Raw genomic sequence first — 25898 nt, forward strand, 5'->3', positions numbered from 1 at the left:
ACATATCAAAGATGTATCATCATCACCTAGAAAAGCAAAGCTCTGTGGTGCGTGTGTGTGTGTGTGTGTGTGAAGCCTTGCTTATCCACAAAGGGTCTGAGGCAACTTCACGGCGAGAACAGGTACAATAACATAGTGGTGAAATATTAATGAACAAGGAGAATCAGAAACGTGCAGTACTGAAAGGTTGAGAGTGAAAAGCAAAAAGAAAGCTCCCACACAGGTGGTCAGGCTGTGAGTCTCCATCTGTCCAATCGCTGGAGTTAAACATCACGGCAGGCTCCAGCTTCCTGGCCACCAAGTGAAAAGGGATCACTATTCCAGTTTCACTCTTCTCATACGGAAACGTGAGAGGATGCGGTAGATAATATCCCCTGTCGTTCTACTACCGCCATGCAGACCCCGGTGTTCTGTGGCTACTCTTCTCAATAAAAAGCAAAGGCAAAATATGAAAATGCATCTCCGTGAAAGCAGTTCTCAGAGGTCATTTGGATATAAGCTGGAAGCTAGATGCCTGTAGCGTGATATCTCAATTTTGAGAGTTCCCCCGCACAGAGGAATGAATGCGGAAAGCCCAGCTCAGGTAGCTTAAACCTATGGCAGTTCCCGAGCGTCCATTCAGATGACCCACGTGCTTGCATTCTTATTTTCTTAAAGATACACATAAAAGTGAAAATACAAGATTATAAAATGTTCACAGAAAAATCCAAGAACTCCTGAGCTTTGAAAACCTTCGCCCGGATGAATAGGTGGACCTAACATTCTCTATAAACATCACCTCCCCTTGCGGTTTGGCTTGTACTGGTTTGGGTTTGGTGGAAGGCTGGGAGGGTTGCGAGCCGGGTTGTGACAGGTTGTGACTGCATCTCTGATGAGGGCCAAAGGGAGACTTGTGTGGTGTTGGCTGGACGAGAACCCTGTTGTTGAGGAACCAAGGAGCAGCTGATGTGCTTGAGTTCTTTTGTGTAAACTTCGACGCCATCAAAGTCATCACTTACAAGGGTGATTTTCATAGCAGTGGTGGAGCCAGCACAGGCACCCTTAGAAAACCGTCCTGTGTCTGCTGCAGCCCAGACAAAACCTGTCGCCTGTCAGCTGGAGTGAATGACGGCCCTTCCTTTCCGATGGACGTGTTCTCGATCTTGTGCATCCTGTTGACTTACCCTCGCCCCTCTGCCATCTCCTGGGGGCATCGGGGTTTGACATCTCAGGGATCCAGTGTATATGACAAAAATCTAAATAAAGTAGAACATTTTTGGTTTGAGCGTCATAGCTAAACACTGACTCTTCCAGCCTCAGAAACAAACATGTAAAATGGGTCAATCACAGGAGAGCCTCTCCAAAGTCAGTGTGGTCCTCACGTAAAAGTCTGGCCTTGGAAACTCAGACCTGAAGGCTGTTAATAGAAAATTAGTACAAAAACATCTATTGAGAACCCATCGTCTGCATAGCGGTAATGCTCAGTAATGTTCCTAAGGACATACTGTTCATTCCCACGGTCCTGGAGAGAAGCTGACACGTTGAGAGAAATGTTCCACTGACTTTGCATTTATCGAGCACCCATCCTGTTCCTGGGCCTTCTTATCAAGCTAATTTTGCTTAAGAGTGATACAGCCTTTTTGCAATCCTTTGTAGGTATTGTTCCCTTTTCCTTATCCCAAAATCGTTATCTGCTTGGCATAGGGCAGCACACCAACTCCCTTCCCCCATAGGGAAGAAAGATTTTCATCCATGAACCCTGTCCTTGTGATTGTATCAGTCTGCTGTTGACTCACGAAGAAATTTTCAGACGTTTCTCTTCTGTTATATAGTCATCTTTCGGCTTATGATGTCTACCCACTGGGCTTCCTGTGCAGCTCACCCCCCCATCCCCCTCCCCTCCCCATGCCAGGGGAGGAGAGCAAGGTATTAGCCACTTTCTCCTGGGAGATTGAAGAGAAAAAGCAACAATGTGTCTATTTAGATTTATTCACAGCTGACATGAAGTTCTACATTTTAGTCCTTTCCTTCATTAAAATTATATACCTATCACCATCTGCCAATCAGTGTGATTTGGCAGGCAGGAGAGGTTATTCACTGTCAATACTACCGGGCTCTTTCTCAGGAGTTCTGGAATATATTAAAGAGGGAAGAGAAGATTTCAGAACTTAGAAACATAAAATATAATTGGGCAGACACAAAACACAAAAAGACACTTGTTATACATCTCTGCATTAAAAAGTACAAATTACCTGGTAAATTATCTCCTTGCAGTATTTTTTCTTTTCGACGCCGTGCAAATTGTCCTGTTGCGGACGCTGTGATGGGCTCCATGCTGCTCCGACGTGCGCACCCCCCACCCCCGCAGGCAAAGAAGGATTGGTTGTTGCCCCGCAGAGACCACTGCCAGCCTTTTCATTATGCATTTTGCTGAAGAGCCTCTAGATTTCTCTCGACATCAAACAGGCATTTCATTATGTTTGATTTTTCTTTTTTTATCCTAAAGCATTGATTGTGTTTTCTAGGCCATGTGTTTTGGGCCGTCCATCCCCTTAAATTCCACGCCCTTGCTCTCTGGCATTACGTCGTGAGACCTGACGGCCTCGGACCCGACCCCGTCCTCCCCTCCCGCTGTAGCGTCAGCACACCCCTCCCTCACGACATGTTCAGTGGAACCACTGCCTCACCAGAATCTTCCCTCCTGGCTTCAAGTCTTGCACCCAGACTTGTGGCTTCACCCAGAGATAGATGTGGTTGATTAACTAAGTAATTGATAGTGATTGGTTTATTTAAAAGTTTTTTCTTCCCATTTGAATGGATTCTCAGCCTTGTGAGAGTACAGTCTTTTGCCTCAGTGCCCAGCACGTAGGTCTGATTTGGAGAAGCACCTCATTTTCTGTATTTTGGAACTTGTGGTCTGACTTCCCAGATCCTTCCCATTTCTGCTCAGATTGCATGGCTACATGTATATAGATAGATTCTGAGCTAGGAGATGATTTCTTTTAACCTAACATTGATTTTCTGGGGTGGGGGTGGGGGGAGGAATAGTACATCCACCATGCACTGGGGTAGAAATTCAAACATATTTATAACCTGTCAGCATAACTCGCAGCTTGGCTGTGGCTGGTTATGTGGCTTTAGGCAAGTCACCAAGTCTCTTTAAATTTCATTTTCCTCTTTGAAGAAATGGACATTAATACTTGTTCTGTCTTCCCTATAGGATTGTTACAAAACCCAATGAGAAAGTCATTGTCCTTAAGTACAATACAAATGTAAATATGCTCAGATTAAAATGCAGTGAGAGTCTGTTTTGAACATGTAAGGTGACATACTAAGAAATGATGTTGGACAGAGGAGTCCGTGGGAGATACGTGTATCACAATCCAGTTTTCCTCACCTTATTCAATAGAGTGGGTGCCCTGGCCGGTTTGGCTCAGCAGTGAGAGTGTCGGCCCCAGGACCAGAGAGTTCCGGGTTCCGTTCCCACTAAGGGCAGTACTTCGGTTGCAGTTTGTCTCTGGCCCCGGTTGGGGTCGTGTGGGTGGCAACCACTCGATGTGTCTCTCTCATATTGATGTTTCTTTCTCTTCCTCTTTCTCCCACTCTATCTGAAGATAAATGCAAAAATGTCCTCAGGTGAGGAAATTAATTAATTGATTGATTAAAAAATAGAGTGGGTTAGCTCAGGAGAACTTTCTTCAGCTTGAGAGTGTTTTGATTGTATTAGATTTATTGAAACACATACTATGCAATTTATTAAGTGAAGTTGTACAATTCATTGTTTTGTTTTTAATATATTCACAGTTGTGTCAATTGTAAAACATCACAGTCAATTTTAAAACACTTTCGTAAGCCCGCCCAGTGCTCTGGAACTCGGTAGTAGTCCCTTCCCATTTCCTCCCAAAGCCCCCAGCCCTGGGCAACCAGTAATCTGTTTTTCTGTCTCTGCAGATGTGCCTGTTGTGGGCATTTAATATAAATAGAATTATACAGTAGTTCTTTTGTGACCTGCGTCTTTGACTTAATGCTCAAGGTTCATTTGTGTTAATAGCATGTATCAGAACTGCATTCTTTTCTGTAGCCAAGAAATATTGCATTGTATGGAGATACCACATTTTGTTTATCCATGCATCAGATGCTGGACCTGGAGCATTGTGGTGGTTTCCCTTTTTTGGCTCTTGTGACCAATGCTGCTATGAACATTAGTATACACGTTTTTATGTTGCTGTATATTTTCATTTCTCTTGGAGTTGCTGGGTTATATGGTAACTCTGTGTCTAACATTTTGAGGAACTGTCAAGCTGTTTCTGAGAACAGCTATACCTTCACATGAATCCAGTTTTTGCACATCCTCATCAGTACTTGTCATTGTCTGTATCTTCTTCATTATAGCCATCTGCGCACAGGAAGTGGTGTCTCACTATGACTTTGATTTGTATTTCCTAAAAACTAAAGACGCTAAGCATCTTTTCATATGATTATTGGCCTTTTCTGTGTCTTACTTGGAACAGGGTCTATTCAAATGTTTGTTCATTTTTCAGTTTGGATTATTTTTTATTGTTGAGTTACAAGAGTACTTTATGTATTCTGGATACAACGCCTTTGTATGATTTGCAGATATTTTCTTCCATTCTGGGTTACCTTTATACTTTTCTCAGTGGTGTTCTTTGAAGCATAAGAGTTGATGGAATCCAGTTGAATTCTTTTTCACTTTTGTTGCTTGTGTTTTTGGTGTCATATCTAGGAGACCATTGCCTAAAGTCACAAAGATATTTACTCCTGTTTTGTTCTAATCTAAAAGCTCTGTAGTTGTGGCTGTAACAATGAGATCATAGCTCTGTGATTCATCTTGAGTTCATTTTTTTATATGATATGACACACAGAGGTTCATTCTCACTTTTCTTCCCAAGTGGATATCTGTTTTCCCGCACCATTTGTTGATAAGACAATTCCTTCCCTCAATGAATTGTCTTGGCACCCTATCAAAAGTCGATAAATGTAAGAGTTTATTTCTAAACTCAAGTCCGTTGCACTGTGTATCTGTTCCCATGCCAGTACCACACTATCATAATTACTGTAGCATTTTGGTAGGTCTTGAAATCAGGAAGTCAGAGTCCTCCAACTCGGTTCTTCTTTTCAATATTGTTTTGACGATTCTGGGTCCCTTGCATTTTCATATGAATTTTGGAATTGACTTGTAATTTCTACAAAAGCAGTAGCTAGTGTTCTGATAGGGATTGCATTGAATGTGTAGATCAATTTCAGGAATATTTTTATCTTTACAGTATTATCTTCCAATTCGTGAACATGGGATGTCTTTCTATTTATTTAGGCCTTCTTTCATTTCCTTAAACACAGTCTTGTAGTTTTCAGACTACAAGTTCTGTGCTTCACTTATTAAATCTGTTACTAGATATTTTATTCTTTTTGATGTTGTTGTAAATGGGATTGTTTTTTAACATCATTGTCAGATTGTTCATTGCTAGCATATAGATACACAATTTATTTGAGCTGCAATTTTACCCTGAAATTTTATTGAACTTCTTAATTAGTTTGATAGTGTTTTAATGGATTCGATTTTTTTTTTTTTAATATATAAGATCTTGTCATTTGCTACCAAAGGTAGTTTTAAATCTTCCTTTCCAATCTGGATACTTTTTCTTTTCTTCCCTAATAGCCTTAGCTAGAACCTCTAATACAATGCTGAGTCGTCGTGGTGAGAGTGGACATACTGTCTTACTCCCAATCTTAGGGGGAACGCATTCCGTCTTTCACTCCTGAATGTGACTTTAACTGCGAGTTTCTCATAGACACTGTTTACCAAGTTGAGGATGATCCCTTCTAGTCCTAATTTATTGAATGTTTTTGTTATGAAAAGGTATATGCTTCTGTCAAATGATTTTTCCGTGTCATTGAGTTGAGTGTGTGTGTGTGTTTGTCTTTTATTGACATGCTATATTACATTCATTGATTTTTGGATGTTAAACCAACTTTGCATTCTTGGAATAAATCCCAGTTGGTCATGGTACTTAATGTTTTTTATATGTCTCCGGATTCACACTAGTATTTTTTTGAGGATTTCTATATCTGTATTCACAAGAAATATGGATCTGGAGTTTTCTTTTTCTTGTGATGTCTTTGCCTGGTGGGAGTTCTTTTAAGTCAACTAAAATTAAAGATAAGGAATGAATTTAGGGGGAGTTTCCCAGGGTGGAGAAAAATCTTTAAGTCATTGGCATGGTGAGCAGAATTCTGAGGACAGGACTTGGAGTCCTTAGCAGAACACAGCCTTGAAACACGCTGGAAAGTCCCGCAAGGTTTCTGTTGAAGAGCTGGTTTTGCTTCTGCCATTTGCTAAATGGGTGACTTCAGCAAATCACCTAGGATCTCCTCACTTCTAAACTTGGGATAATAATATCCACGTCCGGCTTTTAAGGCAAAATGTGATTAAAATGACAAGTTATTAAACCGCATAGCGAGAAAGAAGAATATAGGGAGGAAGAATACATGGAAGGAAGAGAAGAATATCTTCTCTGAAAAGGCCTAGATGAAGTTTTTCGAGGCAGAACAAAACCTAATGTGAAGCCCTGGCCGGTTTGGCTCAGCGTTTAGAGCGTCAGCCCGCAGACCGGAGAGACCCGGGTTCGGTTCCTGCTAAGGGCACGTACCTCGGTTGCAGTTTGTCCCCGGCCCTGGTTGGGTCGTGTGGGTGGCAACCACTCGATGTGTCCCTTTCACGTCGATGTTTCTCTCGTTTCCTCACTCTCCTTCCTGCTCTAAATGCAAAAATGTCCTCGGGTGAGGATTTTAAAAAAGCAATGTGAAGACAAGACCATTTATTTGAGGCAGAGAATGGTTTCACAAAACAAATGTAGTCTCCTTAAAGCCCAGATTAGTAATGTGAGGTCCTGGTCACATGGCCCCCTTTATTTGGGGGGGGCAGTTTGTGTAGATTTTGCTAAGGGGAATTTCGATTCCTTGGGCAAAGAGGCTAACCGTGTTTTGTTTATTTTACTTTAAATTGCTTTCTCGCTGTTACAGAAAGTTGTGTCTTGTTTAGTACATTTTCATCAAATTATAACCCCTTGATAAGAGACAGTTTTCTAGGGGCTGTCTGAAAAATGCCAGAGGACACCACTCAGAAGTGACTTTGAATGTGCCTCGTCTGTTTGAACCCCTTTCAGAAACCAAGCCAGCCTGCATGTTCAACAATGTGGAGTACAACGACGGAGACATGTTCCGACTGGACAAGTGTCGGTTCTGCCGATGCCAAGGGGGCGTGGCCATCTGCTTCACTGCCCAGTGCGGCGAGCTGAACTGCGAGAGGTACTACGTGCCCGAAGGGGAGTGCTGCCCCGTGTGCGAAGGTGAGAAGTGGGCTCATGAGGGGTTAGTAAGAGTATTCATGGCTCAGAGTTTTAGTATCAAAACTGACCTAATCCGTCTCACCCGAAGGAGAGGATTATTGAAGGCAGTCCCTTTTTATGACGGGTCCGTCTTTCAGGGCTCTGTCCATGCCGCGCGACAGCGAGATGCTGCCCTGGGTGTAGGCGGCAGGTCTCCCAGGCCAGCGTGCGGTCCTGGAAACGCTTGCTGTCCCTCCCCTGCAGTCCCAGCACGTCCTCAGCAAGTCCCAGGGACGTTCTGCTCACCATGACACTGGAATTCACATCCTGCCCTCCGTGACTGCTCAGCTAGGACAGGACAGCCCTGTCGCTGACGGTCTCGCCCGTCGGCTGAGAGGAGCTCACCCTGTGTGCTGTCCTTCACCCACACCCTGCAGGCGGGGCCAGGACCCTGCTGCTGCCCCTCCTTTGTGGAGGTGAGGGGTGATTTTGACATGGTTTTGACACCAGCCCCAGTCCCAACCAAGTATCAGGTGTGGTGGCCCCGGACAGAGGCTCTCAGGAGCCCTCCGCTTTGTTCCCTTCCTCTCTCCCCGAGGTAGTAGTTCCATGTTCCTCCAGCAGGCTCCGCCCTCCCGCGTGGGATTCAGAAATAATAAACATTTCAGAATGGTCATTCTGAATCCCGCGGGGCGAGGATGCCGACGAGCAGAAAGGAGTCCCTGGTCTGAGTTTGCGGGGAAGCCGGGAACAGCGAGCCCGACTGTGTCTGGTCTTTAGACACAACAGTTTCCCCGACGGGGACGCGGGAGGACAGTGCCGCACCGGCGCCATCCTTCCCTCCGCTTTCCGCACGACCTTCTTGGTGTTTGAGCTGGACTCAGCACATCATATGGAAGACCTGACAGTGTGTAAAGTATACAAACTGTTCCTGACATGGAACAGTGGTTCACAGCAGTGAAGTCCTTTCTCCTACCGAAAGTTATTTTAGGGGAGAAAGGTGGTTCCCTTTTTAGGTGTCATTGGGATTTTTAAAGATCACATCCAGCTTTGAACTCTCTCCATTGATTTGTCCCCTGGCTGCCCCCAGTTGGTCGTAGTCTCTCAAACTGCATGGCCATTGGTGGTGTGAAAACGTAGATAGGAACCTCTGTGTGATAACCATAATGAGTTGTCTGGGCACGTGCCTGTCTATGTCTCGCTTCCTGGAATTCAGACCCAGGCTCAAAGTAGAAATGTCACGTTTTCTGTAAAGAAATGTATCAAGTCGTATCTAACTCAGATCTCTCGGCCGCTCCACCTCCGGCAGACTGCCTTTCTGGAGCGGTGGCTGCCTGATTGTAAACTCCTGCCTCTTTGCTCTAACGCCCACCGCCTGCTTAGAGTAGAGAAGACCGAGCTCACGCCCGTGTGGACCGCTCCCAGCGCAGCAGCACTTGCTTGTGGAGACCAGGTTGTGTGTGTTTCTGAAGAAGAAAATGGAGCAAGTTCTCTGGTTGCTCTCATTATAGTGATATTTGGGGGCCTTATGTGCAGCATTTACGTCCTGGTCAGTAATCCCAGAAAACAGCTCTGGCCAGTTTGGCTCAGCGGTCAGAGCGTCGCCCTGCGGACCAGGAAGTCCTGGGTTTGATTCTGGCCAAGGGCACATACCTTGGTTGCGGTTCGTCCCCAGCCCCGGTTGGGGTCGTACGGGTGGCAACCAATCAATATGTCCCTTTCACATCGATGTTTCTCTCTCTCTCTTCCCCGCCCCCCACCCCCACTCTGTCTGAAGATAAATGTAAAAATATCTTTGGGTGAGGATTAAAAAAATAATACTACTACTCTCAGGAAACAGTTTACTTTACACTAGCCACAGCTGCTTCTGTCCTACCCCAGCTGCTGCTTGGCTGCCCAGCACACAGGGCCATGTCTCGAGGTTCACAGGTTTCCCTCCAGGGCACGAGCAGTGACCCACGGTATGTCCACACCAGCCTTGTTGTGAACAAGGCCTCAGAGAGAACCTGCCTTCTCTTCACTGTCGTCCACATGCACCCCCAGGCACCAGGAGATAGAGTTCTGTTCGTGCTAGAATAACGGTATCCTCTAAGTTAGATGGGGGCATTATTCTTTCCATTCCACAGGCAGTGAAACTGAGGCGTGGTAAACGTGTAAATGGACAGCTCAGAAGACATTGTCAGAGCCTAAAGTGCATCTGAGTTTTCCAATTACCAACCCCCAGCTCTGTGCCCAGAGTTGTGCAACTTCATGAAGTGATGACGCCCGCCTATTGGTTTTAACGCCAAATGTCCCCCGTCCTGTGTCATGATGGACAGACAGAAATTCAGTATGACAGCGGCTTTTACAGGGCCCCCAGGAGACACCTCATGCAACCCTGAGCTGGGAAAGAGCTGCTGATCACCAGAGCCTGGGAAAACCATCTCTAGGTACAGGCCGAGAAAAGACGCAGGATGCCTTTCATCTTACTGTGAACTCTCGTTTTAATTTAGATCCGGTGTATCCCTTTAATAATCCCGCCGGCTGCTATGCCAATGGTCAGATCCGCGCCCACGGAGACCGGTGGCGGGAGGACGACTGCACGTTCTGCCAGTGCATCAACGGCGAGTCCCACTGCGTGGCCACGGTCTGCGGGCAGAGCTGCATGAACCCCGTCAAGGTGCCTGGCGAGTGCTGCCCGGTGTGCGAAGGTAAACCTTGTCCGTTCTGATGAGTCCCCCGCGAAGGTCTTGTGTCGGACAAGCTTCTGCCAGTATGTTCTTGTTTGTTTATTTCCTTGGGCATAATGCCTGCTTCATGCTATTACCAGTTGCAGTTAAATTTATCGTTTGGGGCAAATGTTGCAGAGTCATGGGGTCTTTATTTTACCAGTGCAGATGTGCTTATCCGAACAGTTTGTAAGAATATATACATTTTAATTCAGTTCCCTTCGAGTCTGACATCCAGAGGTCGATGCAGTGACGTAAAATGGGGGGAAAGACCCATGACGGCAGCATCGCCCGTTCACTTGTGACGCGTCCAGGACTTCATGGGTCCCGGCAGCCAGAAAAAGAACCTGGACCCTTCAGAAGCGGTTTTCACACTGCGACCCTCTGAGCACTCTGCTTCTGACCGCATGATGGCTGTGGCGTTGCAGTCCCTCAGGCTGCTGCGTGGGTCTCGGTTCCTGTATTCACTGCCTGTCATCCTGCTGAGGGGACAGGAGCCTGAGTGTCCTGGACTAGACTTAGTCCCAACCCCTGTTTCAGCCCGTCTCCCTCGTCCTGGGAAGATCTCTGCACACGCACTTACATCAGTCTTAATCCTCTGTCCCTGTCTGTTACTATAGGAAAGAGAGTGAACTGAGGCTGACGGATCCATTAGAGAGTATTTGTCATTAAGAAGCACATTTGCATAGTGAAGTGAACTAAAGTGGGTCACAAATTAATCTGTGTGGAAGATGGATCCTTCTAGAATTCTTACCACCAGCTGTTAAGGAACCAGCAGCTCTTTTCAGACATGCATTCAGTAGACTTAAGTCCTCTATCAAGAAGTCTTTTGCTTCCACCTAAATCTTCATCAACTCAGACTTCAAAGTTTGCCTGACTCACCTCATTACCCTCAGAGGGGTTAGAATTATCAAAGACCTTACACATCATATAAAGATGTAAACTGGAGGACTCCGGCTCTGGTGACATCACCAGGTCCCTCGCCACTGCCCTGCTCCGAGCACAGCTGCCAGACGACCAGCTTTGTGGCGGTCCCCCTCCCTCACGGGTACGCCCCCGCCATTCCCCAGCGGCAGCGTTTCGGCCCTGGGAAAAGTGCACAGAAATACGTGTGTCTGCTGTACCCCGGGCTTTACCAGGAAGGGTGCCTTGTCCGAACAGATAAAGGAGGGACTCTCTGTGCCTAAGGATGAGGGACAGTCTGTTGTCAACTCGAAATGTTTAAGTCCGTGCCTATGCGTGATAATGTAAGAAAAATTAAAAGCAGAAATATGTCATCCGGTACGCACTAACCCTTTAATGGCACGAATCTTGAATCGTAAATGGAAAGTAAAACTAAGAAAGCTTGTAAAATGAGTAAGTGGGCGCTTTCTGAAGGTCAGTGGAGGGAAGACCACCCTTTTGCACTCGTTTTTGTCATCAAGTGTATTTGTTGTGAGTAGAAGAGAGCAGTTGGTGAGCAGAATTAAATACGTGTGAGATGAGTGTATTGCATCTGTTGCTTGGCATAGGGCGTGCATGCCAGTTTGATCACTCGAGTTTGCTGTCTGCAATGCACGCATGAGGTTGTCGTCTACCCTTCCGCCAGTTGAGAAAAGAATGGCAGCTCTGGTGAGCCGTTCCTTCCAAAAACCTTACTGAGAACCTCTCGTAATCCACCTGCACCGTTGGACACTGGGAGGAGTAAGGGACGATTCCTCGTTAACTTCACCGATAACGTTAGGCTGTTTTCATTGAAACCAGGAGACAGTGTCCACATTCAGATTGGGCGGGGTGAGCGCTTTATGTGCCCCTGACTCCAGTGAAGCCTCAGGAAGCACCTTGCAGCAGGCCTCACCAGTCTTTGGGAGGTGAAATGGACGTGCGATCATGTCCTCCAAGATCACTTGCTGTGATGTCGCTGAGCTGCGATAAACTGAAGTCGGTCGGATTCAGCTACGTTTCGTCTGCTGCCCCTGCTCCCGAATGTCACCAACGTTTACTCCTGCCCTGATTTCTAGTTTCCTTGTTACTTTCTCTTCCTCTGTGTTTGGCCCTGTGTTGGGAGAGAGAGGAATATGGTCATGGGGAGGAAATCATTTGCAGCTGCCCCAGGAGTCTCTGATGTGATCTCCCACTTGACCCCTGGTCCCACCTGGGGCCGCAGGGGCAGGCCTTTGGAACACATCCTGGATTTGCTTCCCAAGCCTCAGATTCAGGCCCCACTTGCCAGAACACAGCATCTTTATCCCAAGCTGGAAGGTTCTTCTGGTCCTGGTTCTCTTCTGTCTCCTTCATGCTCTTCATCAAACCTTTCGGAAGAGTCCATTGTCTAGTTCTCAGAGAATTAATTCGTCTTGTGTTTCTTATTTTTGTTTTTAACTTAGTTAAGCAGTGAGTTTCCTATAAGCTTGTGTTTGTTCTCCAGTAACCCTCTCATTTTAAGATGTAATAGGAAGACTGAAAGATTCTTTTGGTGTGGGGTCAAAAAACAGTGCACAGCTTAAGATAATGCTCCCTGGTTATTTATCATCAATAATAAGATACTTACAAAATAATAACAGGTGAATGAATTGTATTACTTAGTTGATAGGATCCAATAAAGCCTCTAGGACTATTTGAAAATGTTTTTCTCAGCATATTTAAATAGAATTTCAAGTGATTGCAGAATATGAAAAAGTTTTGATGAAATAAGATAAAAGCAAGGTTAATGTGTAATAAACAATCAACCAGCATTATCTGGAGAAAAACAGTAACACTGGTATTCATGCAGTTTATCCACACAGTAAATTCCTCTGTGCACAATTGCATAACAGACTTTGGCCCTTACCCTATTAGCTACAATCCCAAGGTGCATAGTCAGAGCCTGAAATTATATGAAAGGACCCCACACAAGCACTGTGGTTTTAGATTTTTTTCCTAAATAAATTACTGCATTACCAAATATGGCATGTGAGGACCTGCAGGGAGGAAGAACCTTGTTGTGCTGCTGTTGTTATTAAAGATGCATACCTTCCAAATGACAACATGATGTGCGCGGTTACTCCTGGAGCACTGGGGACGGAGCCTGGGGGCCCTTAAAGACTAGGCTGCTACTTGACAGCTAACTCGATTCACAAGTACCTAAGTGCTTTTTAAATTGGCACTTAAGTCCTCTCGTGATTAAGTCTTACCACGTTATTGTCAACACCCGGTTCAGGTGCACAGATAAGCCATTGGGGCTGGACATCTGTAACTGATTCTATCCTTACGTTTTGCTCTGCTGCCTTTTCTCTACTTCTCTTGTTCATCAATCACATCATTTTTATTTTCTGGGTCTTGTAAAGAGCTAAGATGGCCCTGGCCGGTTTGGCTCAGCAGTTAGAGCATCAGCCTGCGGTCCAGAGAGACCCGGCTTCGGTTCCCGCTAAGGGCATGTACCTTGGTTGCAGTTTGTCCCCGGCCTTGGTTGGGTCGTGCCGGTGGCAGCCACTCGATGTGTCCCTTTCACGGCGATGTCTCTGTCTGAATGTCTCTGTCTCTCTCTCTCTCTCCCTCCCACTCTATCTGAACAAAAAATGGAAAAATGTCCTCCAGTGAGGATAAAAAAAAAAAAAAAAAAAAGCTAAGATGGAAATGCATGGAATGGCCTATGAAGTTTGCCATTTAAATGTACTAATGGAAGCTGTGTCCTTATCTCCTTCAAAACTAAAACGAAAAAGGAAGGCAGAACAGTCAGGTCTTCCTCGGCACCCAGCGTTCTTCGCATCATCATCTTGATGACGTTTCTTGTATACTGTCTGTGAGCCAGGCCCAAGTGCTGTAAGAGCATCTGCTCTTTTGATCCTTACATCTTCCCTCTTTTGCAGATACTGTATCCCAGATTACTAACACCACAGATACCAAAGTCCAGAGGTCATGTAACTTCCCGAGGTCATGCATTTTAAAAGGGGCAGGCAGGGCAGTGTGTCCCCAGAGCCCAGGCTCTGGACCGTGCAGGTACCGTGCCAGTGAAACACAGGGCACAGCACCCCCTGTTGGAAGAGGCTGCATCCCCCCATGCGCTAGGAATTTACCATATTATTTTGAATCCCTAAAATAGCACCTAACATGTAAACACTGGTCAGAATTGTCAGTGAAGAAGTGATGAGTGAGTTAGTGAAGCCCGGAGTGGGAAATCGCACCCAGACTCCTCTTACCGAGTCAGACTGCAGACCCTGACGCACAGGCTTTCTTAACCAAAGCCTCCAGTGCTGACGGCTGTTTGGACCTCTGATCAGTTCAAGAAAGAGTAGTGATCGGCCGCTTATATTTGGGCACACTCTGAGAACAGAATGCAGGGTGCTGTATGAAGAGTGGTGGGCACACCGTGGGCCCAGTGGTCTGGAGGCCAGTTGGACCAGTTAGCCTCAGGGTGCCTGCTCGCCCTCCCGATGATCACCGCCCCGGGGGCTTCCCAGGACTGGTTTGTGAAGCGTGGCTTATTCCCTCCCAGTCAGCCCCTGAAGCCCAGAATCACAGAGTCGAAGTGGGCTCCCCCAGGCCCCCCAAGGGTAGTGCTCGCTGTCGTGTTTCATATGCTGATTTTTAGTGAGACCTGCCTCGCGAGCGTATAGGTGCCACACATTGTTATTTCCACTCCTTCCACAGGCAGGGGTTTTTATTTTAATATCACAATTAAGTACTGAGAGTGATTTGCTAATTTTTTCCCAATAACATCAGGTATAAATGCTACCTAAGTTGTTCTTAATGTCAGAGGGACCCTAAGGACAGAGTACCATTTTCTGTTAAAAAAAAAAAGTTTGTTTTATAATTAAGGATGATAAGGTGTTGGAGAGGGAATTTTTGGTCGTGAGATGTATGTGACATACTCTCGACTCAGTAAGAAAAATGCAAGAAACGTGGACGGGTGGGAGGGCAGCTTGGCGGGGACACCTGATGCAAGAGAAGAGTTTCAGCATCACTTAGAAGTCTAGATGCCAGGCTTGGTCTGCTGTCCCACCTCGAGCTGTGGCTGGGTCCCCCCAGGTGGCCACTGTGACCTGCCTCTTCTTGAGGCCCAGTATGTGCTGTCTCTTACTGGGAGGAGTTAATGGTTTTGATGACCTTGGGGATTGCAGAGTCGATACCAAGAGTGTCACTTTTCAGGAACTTAAAACAACACAGGTAATATTTTACAGGGTGACATCAGCATTATGACTCGGTTGCCAGTAAATAAACTCCACACTCGTGGTTAGGTGCATGGGTAGTTTCCTTTCTGCTGTTCCTGTTTCTCTGAAACAAAAGTAAATCCATTTCCCATGTCAGACAGGAAATCAAAGAGTTACTTATAGATTGTCAAAGCTGGGTTATGGGTATATGAGTGCCCATAATATTATTTTATATACTTCAGTATTTTTTAAAATTTTTTTTCTATAATGAAAACTTAAAATGAGTGTTATTGGCAGAGTTGTTATCTGACTGAGCTGATTCAGGCAGGCATATGGAACCAACTCTTGAAGGGAGGACTAAGACATTTCCTGTGCGTGGATTATTTCTAATTCTCTGGAATTCGGATGAAATGTGATTGAACCAGCCAGTCAGCAATCTTTCTTCCTCCACTTCACTTTCTTGGATCCCATACCTAAGGATCCCCGGTCCTCCTGGGATTTGGTAAGCCGCTTCGGTGCCAGCTCACCCAGTAGACTGCATGCTGCGTTCCTAGCTCTGAAGGGCAGGAAGCCTGAGAGCTGTCCAATAGACTGTCCTCCTCCTCCTCAGCCCTCACTGTATAGGAGCACTACTTTCTTTCCCGTAAATACTGTTGATAAAGTTTGAATCAGGCCGCCCTTCAAATGTGATTTCTACCGGGCTGCCAGTAAAGTCCGTACCAGGCACATATCTGGGTGGGAATTCTTTCAAGTGAGAAAACATGTGTTCAGCCTTGCCCATAATGCTTCCTCACTGAACAGCATCTCATGATTAAGCTACTGCTTCTGTGGCAAGGCGTCAGACATAGGTGGGCAGACCCTAGAGGCAGTGAAGTCGGAGATGCCATAGGGTCACATGATACTAACATGCTGGTACCTAACAGGAATCAAAACTCAGTTTACGGGTGGTAATGCTTCAGTCCAATATACTATGCTATCATTAGTGGGCCAAAAGTAATAAAGTATCCGTAATATCTCAAAGACTCTTAGGCATGTTGTTTCATCCTTTAACTCTAAATATCCTGGAAACTAACCCCGTAAATGGAAGTTAAAATATAGCACAGTCTGGGTGGGGTGTGTGTGTGTGTGTGTGTGTTGCTAGTCCAAATAAGGTCATACAGTGAATAACAAATGCAGAGTCGATGATCATGTGTTAGCCTGAGTATTGAACTTAGGCATCAGAAATTTTTCGTGGGTGAGTTTCATAGTACTTTGATTTTACCTGGTAACTTAAAATACCTTTAGGTATTTCAAATAACATTAGAATGTCGTCGTTCTGAGCTGATTCTGAAACACGTGGTGAGACAGCCCTCTGCTCTGACTTTACAGCATTCGGCAGCCCCGGTGGTCAGGTGTGTCCCCCTGGGGCCAGGCTCCTCTTCATTCCCTCTGCTCTCCATCTCCACACCTAACGGGCGTTATTGCTGGGAATCCCATCCTTTTCCTGCTAAGATGATAATGGAAGCTAATAGTTCAGACTCGGGCCTGCTCATTTTCATCTAATCAACAGAGGCAGGAAAACATAGTCTGGAATGCTAACTATGTGAATGAAAAATATTTAGTCATTCTTGAAATGATAGGAATGTTTTTCCAACAAACTTAAATAAACACAATCTCTACTGAGACTGTGTTAAACTTTTTTGGATAAGAGACAACGCTTAGGCAACCAAACAGAAGTTAATAAAGGTTATTAAGAGACATGCCCTTCACAAAAGGCTTGCCGACTTCAGAAAGAAAGATCCCGTCTTCTTTCTGGTACAACCATTGACCAGAAGTAGCAGAATGGATTTCCTGTTAACTTTTGTCAACCTCATAGAATTTATCATTTTAACTAGGAATTACATTTTCTTCTGCTTTACCTAGCCATGGCTGTATTATATTAGACCATCTTCTCTTTTTGTTTTGTGTGTGTGTGTGTGTGTGTACTTATTGTTGAAAGTTTTACAGGTGTCCCTCCCTTTCTCTCCCATTGACCCCCTCCTCCCTGCTCCCACCCGCCTCCTGCCTCCCGCCTCCCTCACACTGTTGTCTATGTTCATTGGCTGTGCGTATATGCTTATAAGTTCTTTGGTTTATCTCTTTCCACCCCACCCCCCATCCTTATGAGGTTTGTCAGTCTGTTCCCAACTTCCTTGTCTCTGGATCTATTTTGATTGTCAGTTTGTTTTGTTCATTATATTCCACAAATAAATGAGATCATGAGGTACTTGCCTTTCTCTGACTGTATTATTTTGCTTAGCATAATACTCTCCATGTCCTTCCATATCATCTCAAAGGGTAAGAGATCTATCTTTCTTACAGCTGCATAGTATTTCATTGTGTACATGTACCACAGCTTTTTTTATCCATTCATCTACTGATGGACACTTGGGCTGTTTCCAGATCTTAGCTATTGTAAACATCGCTGCTATGAACATAGGGACGCATATATTCTTTCTGATTCGTGTTTCAGGCTTTTTAGTATATATTCTGAGAAGTGGGATCACTGGGTCAAATGGCTTTTTAATTTTTTGAAATAACACCATAGTGTTTTCCATAGTGACTGCACCAATCTACATTCCCACCAGCAGTGTGCTAGAGTCCCCTTTTCTCCACACCCTCACCAGCACTTGTTGTTTGATGATTTGTTGATGGTGGCCATTCTGACAGGTATGAGGTGATACTTCATAGTCATTTTAATCTGCATCTCTCTGATAATTGGTGATGTTGAGCATTTTTTCATATGTCTCTTGGCCATTTGTATGTCCTGTTTGGAGAAGTGTCTATTCAGGTCCTCTGCCCGTTTTCAACTGGATTGCTTGTCTTCCTTTTATTGAGCTGTATGAGTACTTTATATATTTTGGATATTAACCCCTTATCTGATGTATCATTGGCAGATATGTTTTTCCAAAGAGTGTGTTCCCTTTTTATGGTTTCTTTTGTTATGCAGGAGCTTTTTAGTTTGATGAAGTCCCATTTATTAATTTTTTCCTTTGTTTCTCTTGCCCTAGGCAATGTATCAGTAGACCATCTTCTTTTAAAATTCTCATCTTTATGTCCTTTGACCATTTGCCTGTATTCTAAGGAATGGATGGGTCTCAACACACCTGTATTTAAAGCACTTGGCAGCACTTTTCATGCGAATCTAGTTTATTTCCACCATACAAGGTCCAGTTACACAGTAAATTATTTTTAAACATATCAAGATTTGCATATTTGGATGAAGTGGTCTTCCCAGTGGTTATGTAGGAAAACTGCACAGTTATTGCAGAAATGCAGTCATTCAGAATATTTTGGGGATCTCTCTTATTAACTGATGTGAGAGCTTACAGTACATCCTCTTGGATATTTTTAGCTTTGTAAACCCCTGACTTTGAAAGTTTATCAGACTCTAGGAAATAGTCAAAGTCATTCTCTTCTAAGTCTGGTGGAAAAGGTGAGTGTTCAGAGGAAGCAGCAGGTGTCAGTAAAAGAAAGGCACTTGGTCTTCTGTGACACAGTAAGTTGATCTGAGAACAACTCGCCATGTTCAGGTAGGATTTTACATGAACAACCTTCTAGCACAAGAGTCGAGCCTCCCAAAGTGAGTGCTTTTAGCAGTAATGTTTATTTGTAAGTATAACGTGTGTGTGTGTGTGTGTGTGTGTGTGTGTGTGTGTGTTTTCTAATCAATTTACTGACTACATAGTGTGTTAATGACTTCTAGGAGCTAGAGTCAAGTATTTTAATGGCCATAAATTGTATTAGAGCTTTTTTTGTGAAATTGCGGGTGCTCCTTTCAAACATAGTTTCAAATAAGACTAAAATAATTTCCCTATGGAAATAACTCTTTAAAAAAAAAAAGAGATAGTGATTCCATATAATTAATCTCCAGTATTTTAGTTACTTCACTCCACTCTGATCATGCCATTTTTAACTGTTTCATTACATAGCCTTAAATTTGTCTAAAAGAACAAAGTGATTTTACGCTGTTTAATACATGAGGGTTGTCATTAGCAATAGCAAGTTGTTTTTAAAGGCCCTTTTAGAAGTATTTTTGAGCTGTGTCTGGTTGTTGAAGATTAGAGGTCACACAGGTGTATAAAAGGTCCGTCACCATATTGTCATAAAATAACAGCACAGACTGAAGGAATTGAGAGTGTTTAGTAAAGAGTGTCCTTTGCCAGTTTATGGATCACCTGTCACAGGTGGCAGGGACTGGATCACACCCTCAGGTCAGCTCTCAGTTTGAGATTCACAGATGCTCACTGTATCTACCTGCATGCAGGCTGGGAAATTCATTACCAGGAGAGTCAGCGGAGCCAGATCTTTTTCCAAGGTTTACACCATCATTTGCTCTAGATTGGATAGGGGATGAGTGACAGGGAACATTTAGCATTTGTATGAAATTTGTCAGAAACACGCGGGGATGGCCATCCATTCCGTTTCACACAATTTCGAGCTTGCGTTGAATTAGCAGTTCAACCCGATTTTTGCTTACCATTTATGTCTACAACATACCTAGTTATACATCAGGTGAATTCTACGTTCACGTCTGAGAGTGTGACCTGATTTTTCATAGCTATTTTAGACAGCCCAACTCAGGTGTCCAGACCACTGGAGCCCCCAGGATTGAATGGTAGCCGCCCGTTAAAAATAAGATGCAGTTCAAGGCCCCAGCTCTTATTTTGCTGCACTGTCATGAATCAGGACCAAGAATCCCAAGAAAATCCTCGGGCCAACAACTGCCGGTCCTCGGGGACCCTGAGAGTCATGTAGTGCTCGGGGTGTGATTTCGCTCCTCGGCTGCTGGAGCAAACTCCCAGTCGCATCTGTAAGCCACCTGCCCAGCTAGGCAGGACCGTATAGCACGTACCCTGTGTGCTGACCTCATCCCTTGGTCCTCATTTCCTCCTTTTAACAATGTCTACACGGATGACAGAATTTGAGGCTGCCTTGGATCTGCTTTGGAGTCCGGTGGGGTATTTTTAGTGCCTGTGGATGTATTCGGTGCCTACCGGTTGCTTAGGCCTGTGCCTTGTCCTGTGATCATGCCACCCTGAGGTTGGGCATCAGTAGGAACGCCAGAGATGGTGTTCTTTTTCACCTTAATTGGAAAGCGATGGCCCTGCATATCAGCTCACTTCTTTAAACAGTTCAGCGAGTCTCTGTTTTACTAGTGAAGCTAAAGAAAAGTTCAAAGATAGTAAGCTGTCAGTTTGGGATGGCCTCGGGCCTTGGCTATTGAGAGGATCAGCGAGCTCAGATCTTTCCAAGACCACGGCTCTCTCATGCTCTGTGGGAACCAGTGTTTCAAAGGTTCCAAGGAGATTTCAGGCCAGATGAAGTCAACAGGGGTGCCCCACAGAGAACATGGTTATCGGAGTGAAACACTCCCAGTATTAACAGAGTACTGGTTGAACTATCTCTTCTTGTTGACATAAGTTTGAGATCACTGAGGTTCTGAAACTAAGATTTGCTGATTGAAGGCAGCTTTTAGAGATGGGTTTCCTGTGTCCTCCTTCAGCTTGAGAATGGCAGAACTACCACAGTCCACCAGAATAGTGTGAGTGGCACTTGGATGAGTTTGCCCTCGGCCCCGAAGATCCAGCAAGGCCCCGGTCATGAGAGAGGACGCACGGGGTCAGCCAGGCACATAGAACCATTGTTCGTACTCACACGGGATAAGCTGATTGCGAAGAGATTCCCGTTCTCTTGGAGACAACACGAACACAGTCGAAACGTGAAACAATAGTGTCAGACTGCTGCTCAGCAAGTGTGAAAGGCGCCAGTGGCTGGTCACTAACGCGCTCCCAAGCTTACCAGACCATATGGACCCACCTCCACCCCAGATGCTTTTCATGCTATCAGTGAGAGATAGAAAATGATGCTGAAGTTACAAAGAACAGGGTTCAGAACGCCAGCCAGTTGTCATAGCGCTTATCAGCTGAACATTTGCGGCCTGTGAAGGGGCACATAATTCGTTTACTCAGCCATCATCTGGGACCAGTTCTAGTCCAAGCAAGCAGGATAGTCGTTACAACAGTAACTGCAGCGACAAGCAATATTCCTGTAGCCCTTAGAGTGTATAGAGGAGTCCAGTCCTCTCTTTACGGTCATAGTTGAGCCTTACTTACAGTGCTATCGTGAGGTAGGAATGATGGGTATTCCCCTTTTATCGACGCCCGGAGAGGGCCGGCATCACTCGTAAGATAATGAGAGAACAGAGACTCAAGCTAAATCTTCTGACCCCTAGCCCCCTGTGTCCTTGGCATTGCTTCTCAGTAGGTGCCATTGTGAGGGGGAGAAGGGGAGGAAAATGAAAGTACCTGATCATCATGGCTCAGATTCAAAAGTCATGTTTGCTCCTGGCTCCATTCTCATTGCTGAGACCCAGTTACTGTTATTTGGACCTTTTGTGGCCTCACCTTTGATCCAGGTTATTTTCCTGTGCCTCTGGCTGGAATTTTGACCTTGCTGTTTGACCTCTGGGAATGAATGCCTGCTGGCCCTGGTCCAGTCCAGCCCCACGGAGGGTATGCCCCATCTGGAGCACGGAGCGACACTCCCAGCCCTCTGTGCCTCCTGCCCGCCTCCTGCCCAGCCGCACTCACATCTGGGTTCCGGGCACTCACACCCCCACTGAGTGAATGAATGTGCCAGGCACCGAGCCGCCATCACCAACACTTGTGCATTCTGGTCCCAGCTCTGCCTCTCGTCCCTTGCGCCAGTCTTAGTGTCGTTGCCGAGCATTCTGCAGAGTGCTGGTCCTCCATCCAGTGCCAGATGAGTTGCTGAGCTGAGTGCCCAGCGGTTTCCAGGGCCATTTCAGTAATACTTTCTTTGGCACCATAAAGGAATGAGGCAGTCACAGAAACGAATTCTGCAGGTAATTGAAATTTTGGGGGTCAGATTTCACGTTAAGAATTTTGAAGGGAGACCTGCAGTGCTTTGTGTACTTCTGTGCCTTCCAAATTAGGGGTGCAGATCATCATTTAACCCGTTTTGCTTAACCGAGTGTCTCGGTTAGGACTGCCTGGGTTTGGGGATTCTCACTCGCGTTCATCGTCAGTGTGTCGGGTTCACAGCGGCCTGCTGGGCTCACGAGCCGCGTCAGTGCATCTCACTGAGAACCGACTGTGTGCGGGGGACAGCCGCTGTCCCGTCCTCCAGGTTAGGACGTTAGAGACTCGGCCTGTAGGGACAATACTGGGGGGGGGGGCATGCCCTGACTTTAGGTAGGTGCACAGGTGTCTTTTTTTCCACTTTGTTCATTCATTAAACATTACCGTGGGCGAAGTACTGTGCTAGGTACTGATATTATAAACAGTGAATAAACCATGGTCCCAAATGCAAGGACCCTTCCTCCTTTGTTCTCAGCCGTTTTTCTCAGGGTGTTGGGTTAAGATACCAAATTCTGACCATCTGACACCCCGAGTTGAATATAGCTGTTAAAATATACATACACACACATATACTTATAACATTGGCACATTCTTTCTAGTTAAAGGTTACCAAGATAGATTCTCTATGAAAGTAAGCAAAAAAAAAAAAGGAGTAAAATGTAAGACAAATATAAAAGGTGCAGATTATTCTTGGAATTCAGTTATTTTGTGAGCTTTTCTCAAGCTAAATTCCTGGAAAAAGATATCTCACTCTATATTAAAAAGTTTTGTTTTTTGTTTTTGTTTTTTTTAATTTGTCTTTTGTGGTCTTTTAATAATAATCTCAGAATCATACTACTGTCTTTTCCTATTAAATACGAGATTGATAAAGGAAGAAAAATATCTCCAACCGCCAAGATTCCTTGGAAAAAGCATACAAAGTTAATAAATAGGTCTAAAATAAATATATGATTGCTTTTCTATCTGACCATAAAATAATACAAATCTTGGGAACATTTTCACACCATTTATTTTAAAATAAAGAAACTTCTATGAGATAAGTACTTTAGAAATTACAAGGATGTAGGTGTTGTTATTAGAAATATATACAAAGGAAAAAAAGATAACTCAGAGTGTAGTTCCTGAAAGAATTCGAAAACTCCATCCGTAGGAGATATCTTTCCATGACTTAATGAGATGTTCTTAAATACACATTCATCCGCCGTGGAAATTCCCATTTCCAGATTAGGGACTTTTCGTATCTTCACTTTTTTTTTTTTTTTTTTTTTCTTATTGCCTACATTAATAGAGATTTTCCTCTAGCTTCATTTGGGAAAATTTCATCTTTACAGTATTTGTCTTCCCGGGTTGCAGTAATGTTAACCTTTTGGTGATTTATTTGGATGGTTTTCTGACTAGTTGTGGTCACATTTGACAAGCATCTGTGGTAACAGAATGACATATAAAGACAGTGAAAAAGATAAGCTGTCTCCTTAGGTTCTGTCTTAGCCAACCTGATCTCCAATTTTATGGCCCCGGACAGGCTACCACTAACTGGCGGGCTGCAGGAGACCTGATATATTCAGCCATATAAAATGAGTGAAGCTTTGGAATTTTCACACTCATTAAATAATCACATGGCTTAACCGAGTTCAGCCCTAACTCTCCCATCCCACCCCAAAAAAAATCCTAAGGGAGAGAATGCCTGAATTAGGTCTGAGAAGAGAACATAACTGTTCATCTTCGTCTCGCAATCGAATGCACAGGCTTGTGGATTTACAGAGAAGAGTTACATGGAGTATGCAAACCATTATTAAAGTCCAAAAGGAGAGGTAAGGAGAGAAATAAGAGACATAGGAAGAGGCTTCCTTTATGCTCTTCTACTTGAAAAATTTTTTAACTTATGAAAGAGATGTAAGAATGTATCTGCCTTTACTTTTTCTAGACATTTGCCTATAGTGAGTTTCTTCCAGAAAGACTGTGTGTGTGTGTGTGTGTGCACGTGTGCACGTGTGCACTGGTATGGATTTGTAGGAATCAAGGGTGCTAGACAGCTGCTACCCGAAGCCAGGCCCTTCCGACCAGCCATGCACCCGGACCCCGCGCAGTGAGACAGTGTCCCAGAGGTGATCGAAGTCTGGGCCCAGAGCTCCTCACCCCCAACAGTTCGTGCTGCAGACAGACCCAGGAGGGAGGCCTCCGTATGCCTTCCCCAAGTGTACTGTCTAGCGTCACCGACCCACACTCAAGAGCTACTCATGGGCTGTCAGCCATCCCAGGGTTGCTAATCAAAAAGAGTGCCTCACACAGTTCTCAATGGAGATAATTAGTAGTATTTGCAATATATAATTGCAGCTGGTAATAATCAAGGTAGTGAGAAGATCCTTGTATGTATTAATTCAGTGGGGTAATACATAGGGACACCAAGTTAAAAGCATCTATTAACATTTTTATTTAAGCTACATCTACCTGAAATATTTTTAAAAAGTGATTATATAAATTTCTGAAACTTATATATGTTTTAGATGCAAGTTAACATAATTATCACACATTTTTAAATAACTGAAGGTCACAGTGTACTTTTTGTTCCCTTGTCCCAGACATGTCAGACTATCCAATATGACAATAGAAACAATATTAAAACTTTACATCAGTATCTTAAAAGGTTGAACTGGAGTTTTAACTTTTCCCCTTATGGGAGAATTTTCCGTAAAATGAAGTAAGCAAGAAAGTTGAGAGCTTACTTAGATTTGCTTAACACATCTGTACCTCCTAAATAATCAAATATATATTTTGCGGTCTAGTGCTGTGGACTTGGAGCAAGAATAATGATTTTTGTTTTAACTTTATACTCTTGACCAAAGTAATTTTGACCACAGTGCTTTAATATCTCCAGTGAGGAGATGAAGTTCTAGGAAATACTTGAACATCAATATAAAATATTGGTGGTGTTCTGGAAACTTAGTGACTGACACTCTCTAAATCTTGTAACTATGTTTTCCTGGACATGTTTTTTTTTTTTTTTTACTGATCAGGGGTTTTTTGTGCTTCCTAGGATAGAAAAGGAATATTCTTCTATAAATTTTTAAATAAATATAAAATAAAGAACCAATATGTGTTCATGTTGTTGCATATTATAATGGGTTTCCTCCCAGAATTTTGCTCTCTTAAGACATGGGATGAGAATCGGTGTTGATCATCAGCACTTCTGACACAATCCCTGGGGTTCCTGCAAAAACGCCTCTGCATGGTGTGAGGTTCTGGGAGAGACTTTAAAAACCAGTCAAGAAAACATCAGGTTGAGGAGAGTTGGTTCCCACTCAGATGCAAGGTAGACAACAGCAAACTGATGTAGACATAACAAATACCCATTTTTGTTCTTTATTGCTTCTAGGCTCAGAAAATATTTCTAGAATTCTTCTCCACAAAGAAGCTGTTCCAGGGTTCCCTTTAGAAATAGTTGTAGCCAAAGACAATGAATTCCTGCAGTTTCAAGCCTTCTTCCTTTGGAGGACTTTAAGGTATTTCTTTAATTCCTCAGCTGATTCAGTACAAGATGAGATGGACTTGCAGGGTGATCGTATAAGCAGTTTGTATTTCCCTCACCAAGTCCCCACCTTGTGTGGGCGTTGTCTTGTTCTCCTAGGTGAGAATATGCAAGACCTTATCTCCTTTGAAAGAGGCACTGACCTGTCTCTGCCCAACCAGCTTAAAGGGAGACAATGTCCTCTGCTCCAGGCAGCAAGCATCATGTACAGCGACGCATCAGTGTCCCCAAAAGTCTTATCAGAACCTCTGTTCAACTGAGAATCAATCACCAAGCCCATCAGCTGCATGGCATCACCATTGTCCTAGAATGGCACGTGCTCTCTGGCC

The 25898-nt window shown here is 44.4% G+C and overlaps 1 protein-coding gene across 2 annotated transcripts in view; it reads left to right on the forward strand.

Annotated features, from left to right (window-relative positions):
• CRIM1 (cysteine rich transmembrane BMP regulator 1) overlaps positions 1 to 25898 on the forward strand; it is a 179446-nt gene that overhangs the window by 107122 nt on the left and 46426 nt on the right. For both annotated transcript variants that reach the window (XM_036262671.1, XM_036262670.1), the window contains exons 6-7: positions 7164 to 7346; positions 9818 to 10015. In XM_036262671.1, coding sequence (XP_036118564.1) covers positions 7164 to 7346; positions 9818 to 10015 — 381 coding nt within the window. The remainder of the gene's footprint in view (positions 1 to 7163; positions 7347 to 9817; positions 10016 to 25898) is intronic.

Source organism: Molossus molossus, unplaced genomic scaffold (genome assembly GCF_014108415.1).
Source record: "Molossus molossus isolate mMolMol1 unplaced genomic scaffold, mMolMol1.p scaffold_m16_p_15, whole genome shotgun sequence".
NCBI classification, from domain to species: domain Eukaryota; kingdom Metazoa; phylum Chordata; class Mammalia; order Chiroptera; family Molossidae; genus Molossus; species Molossus molossus.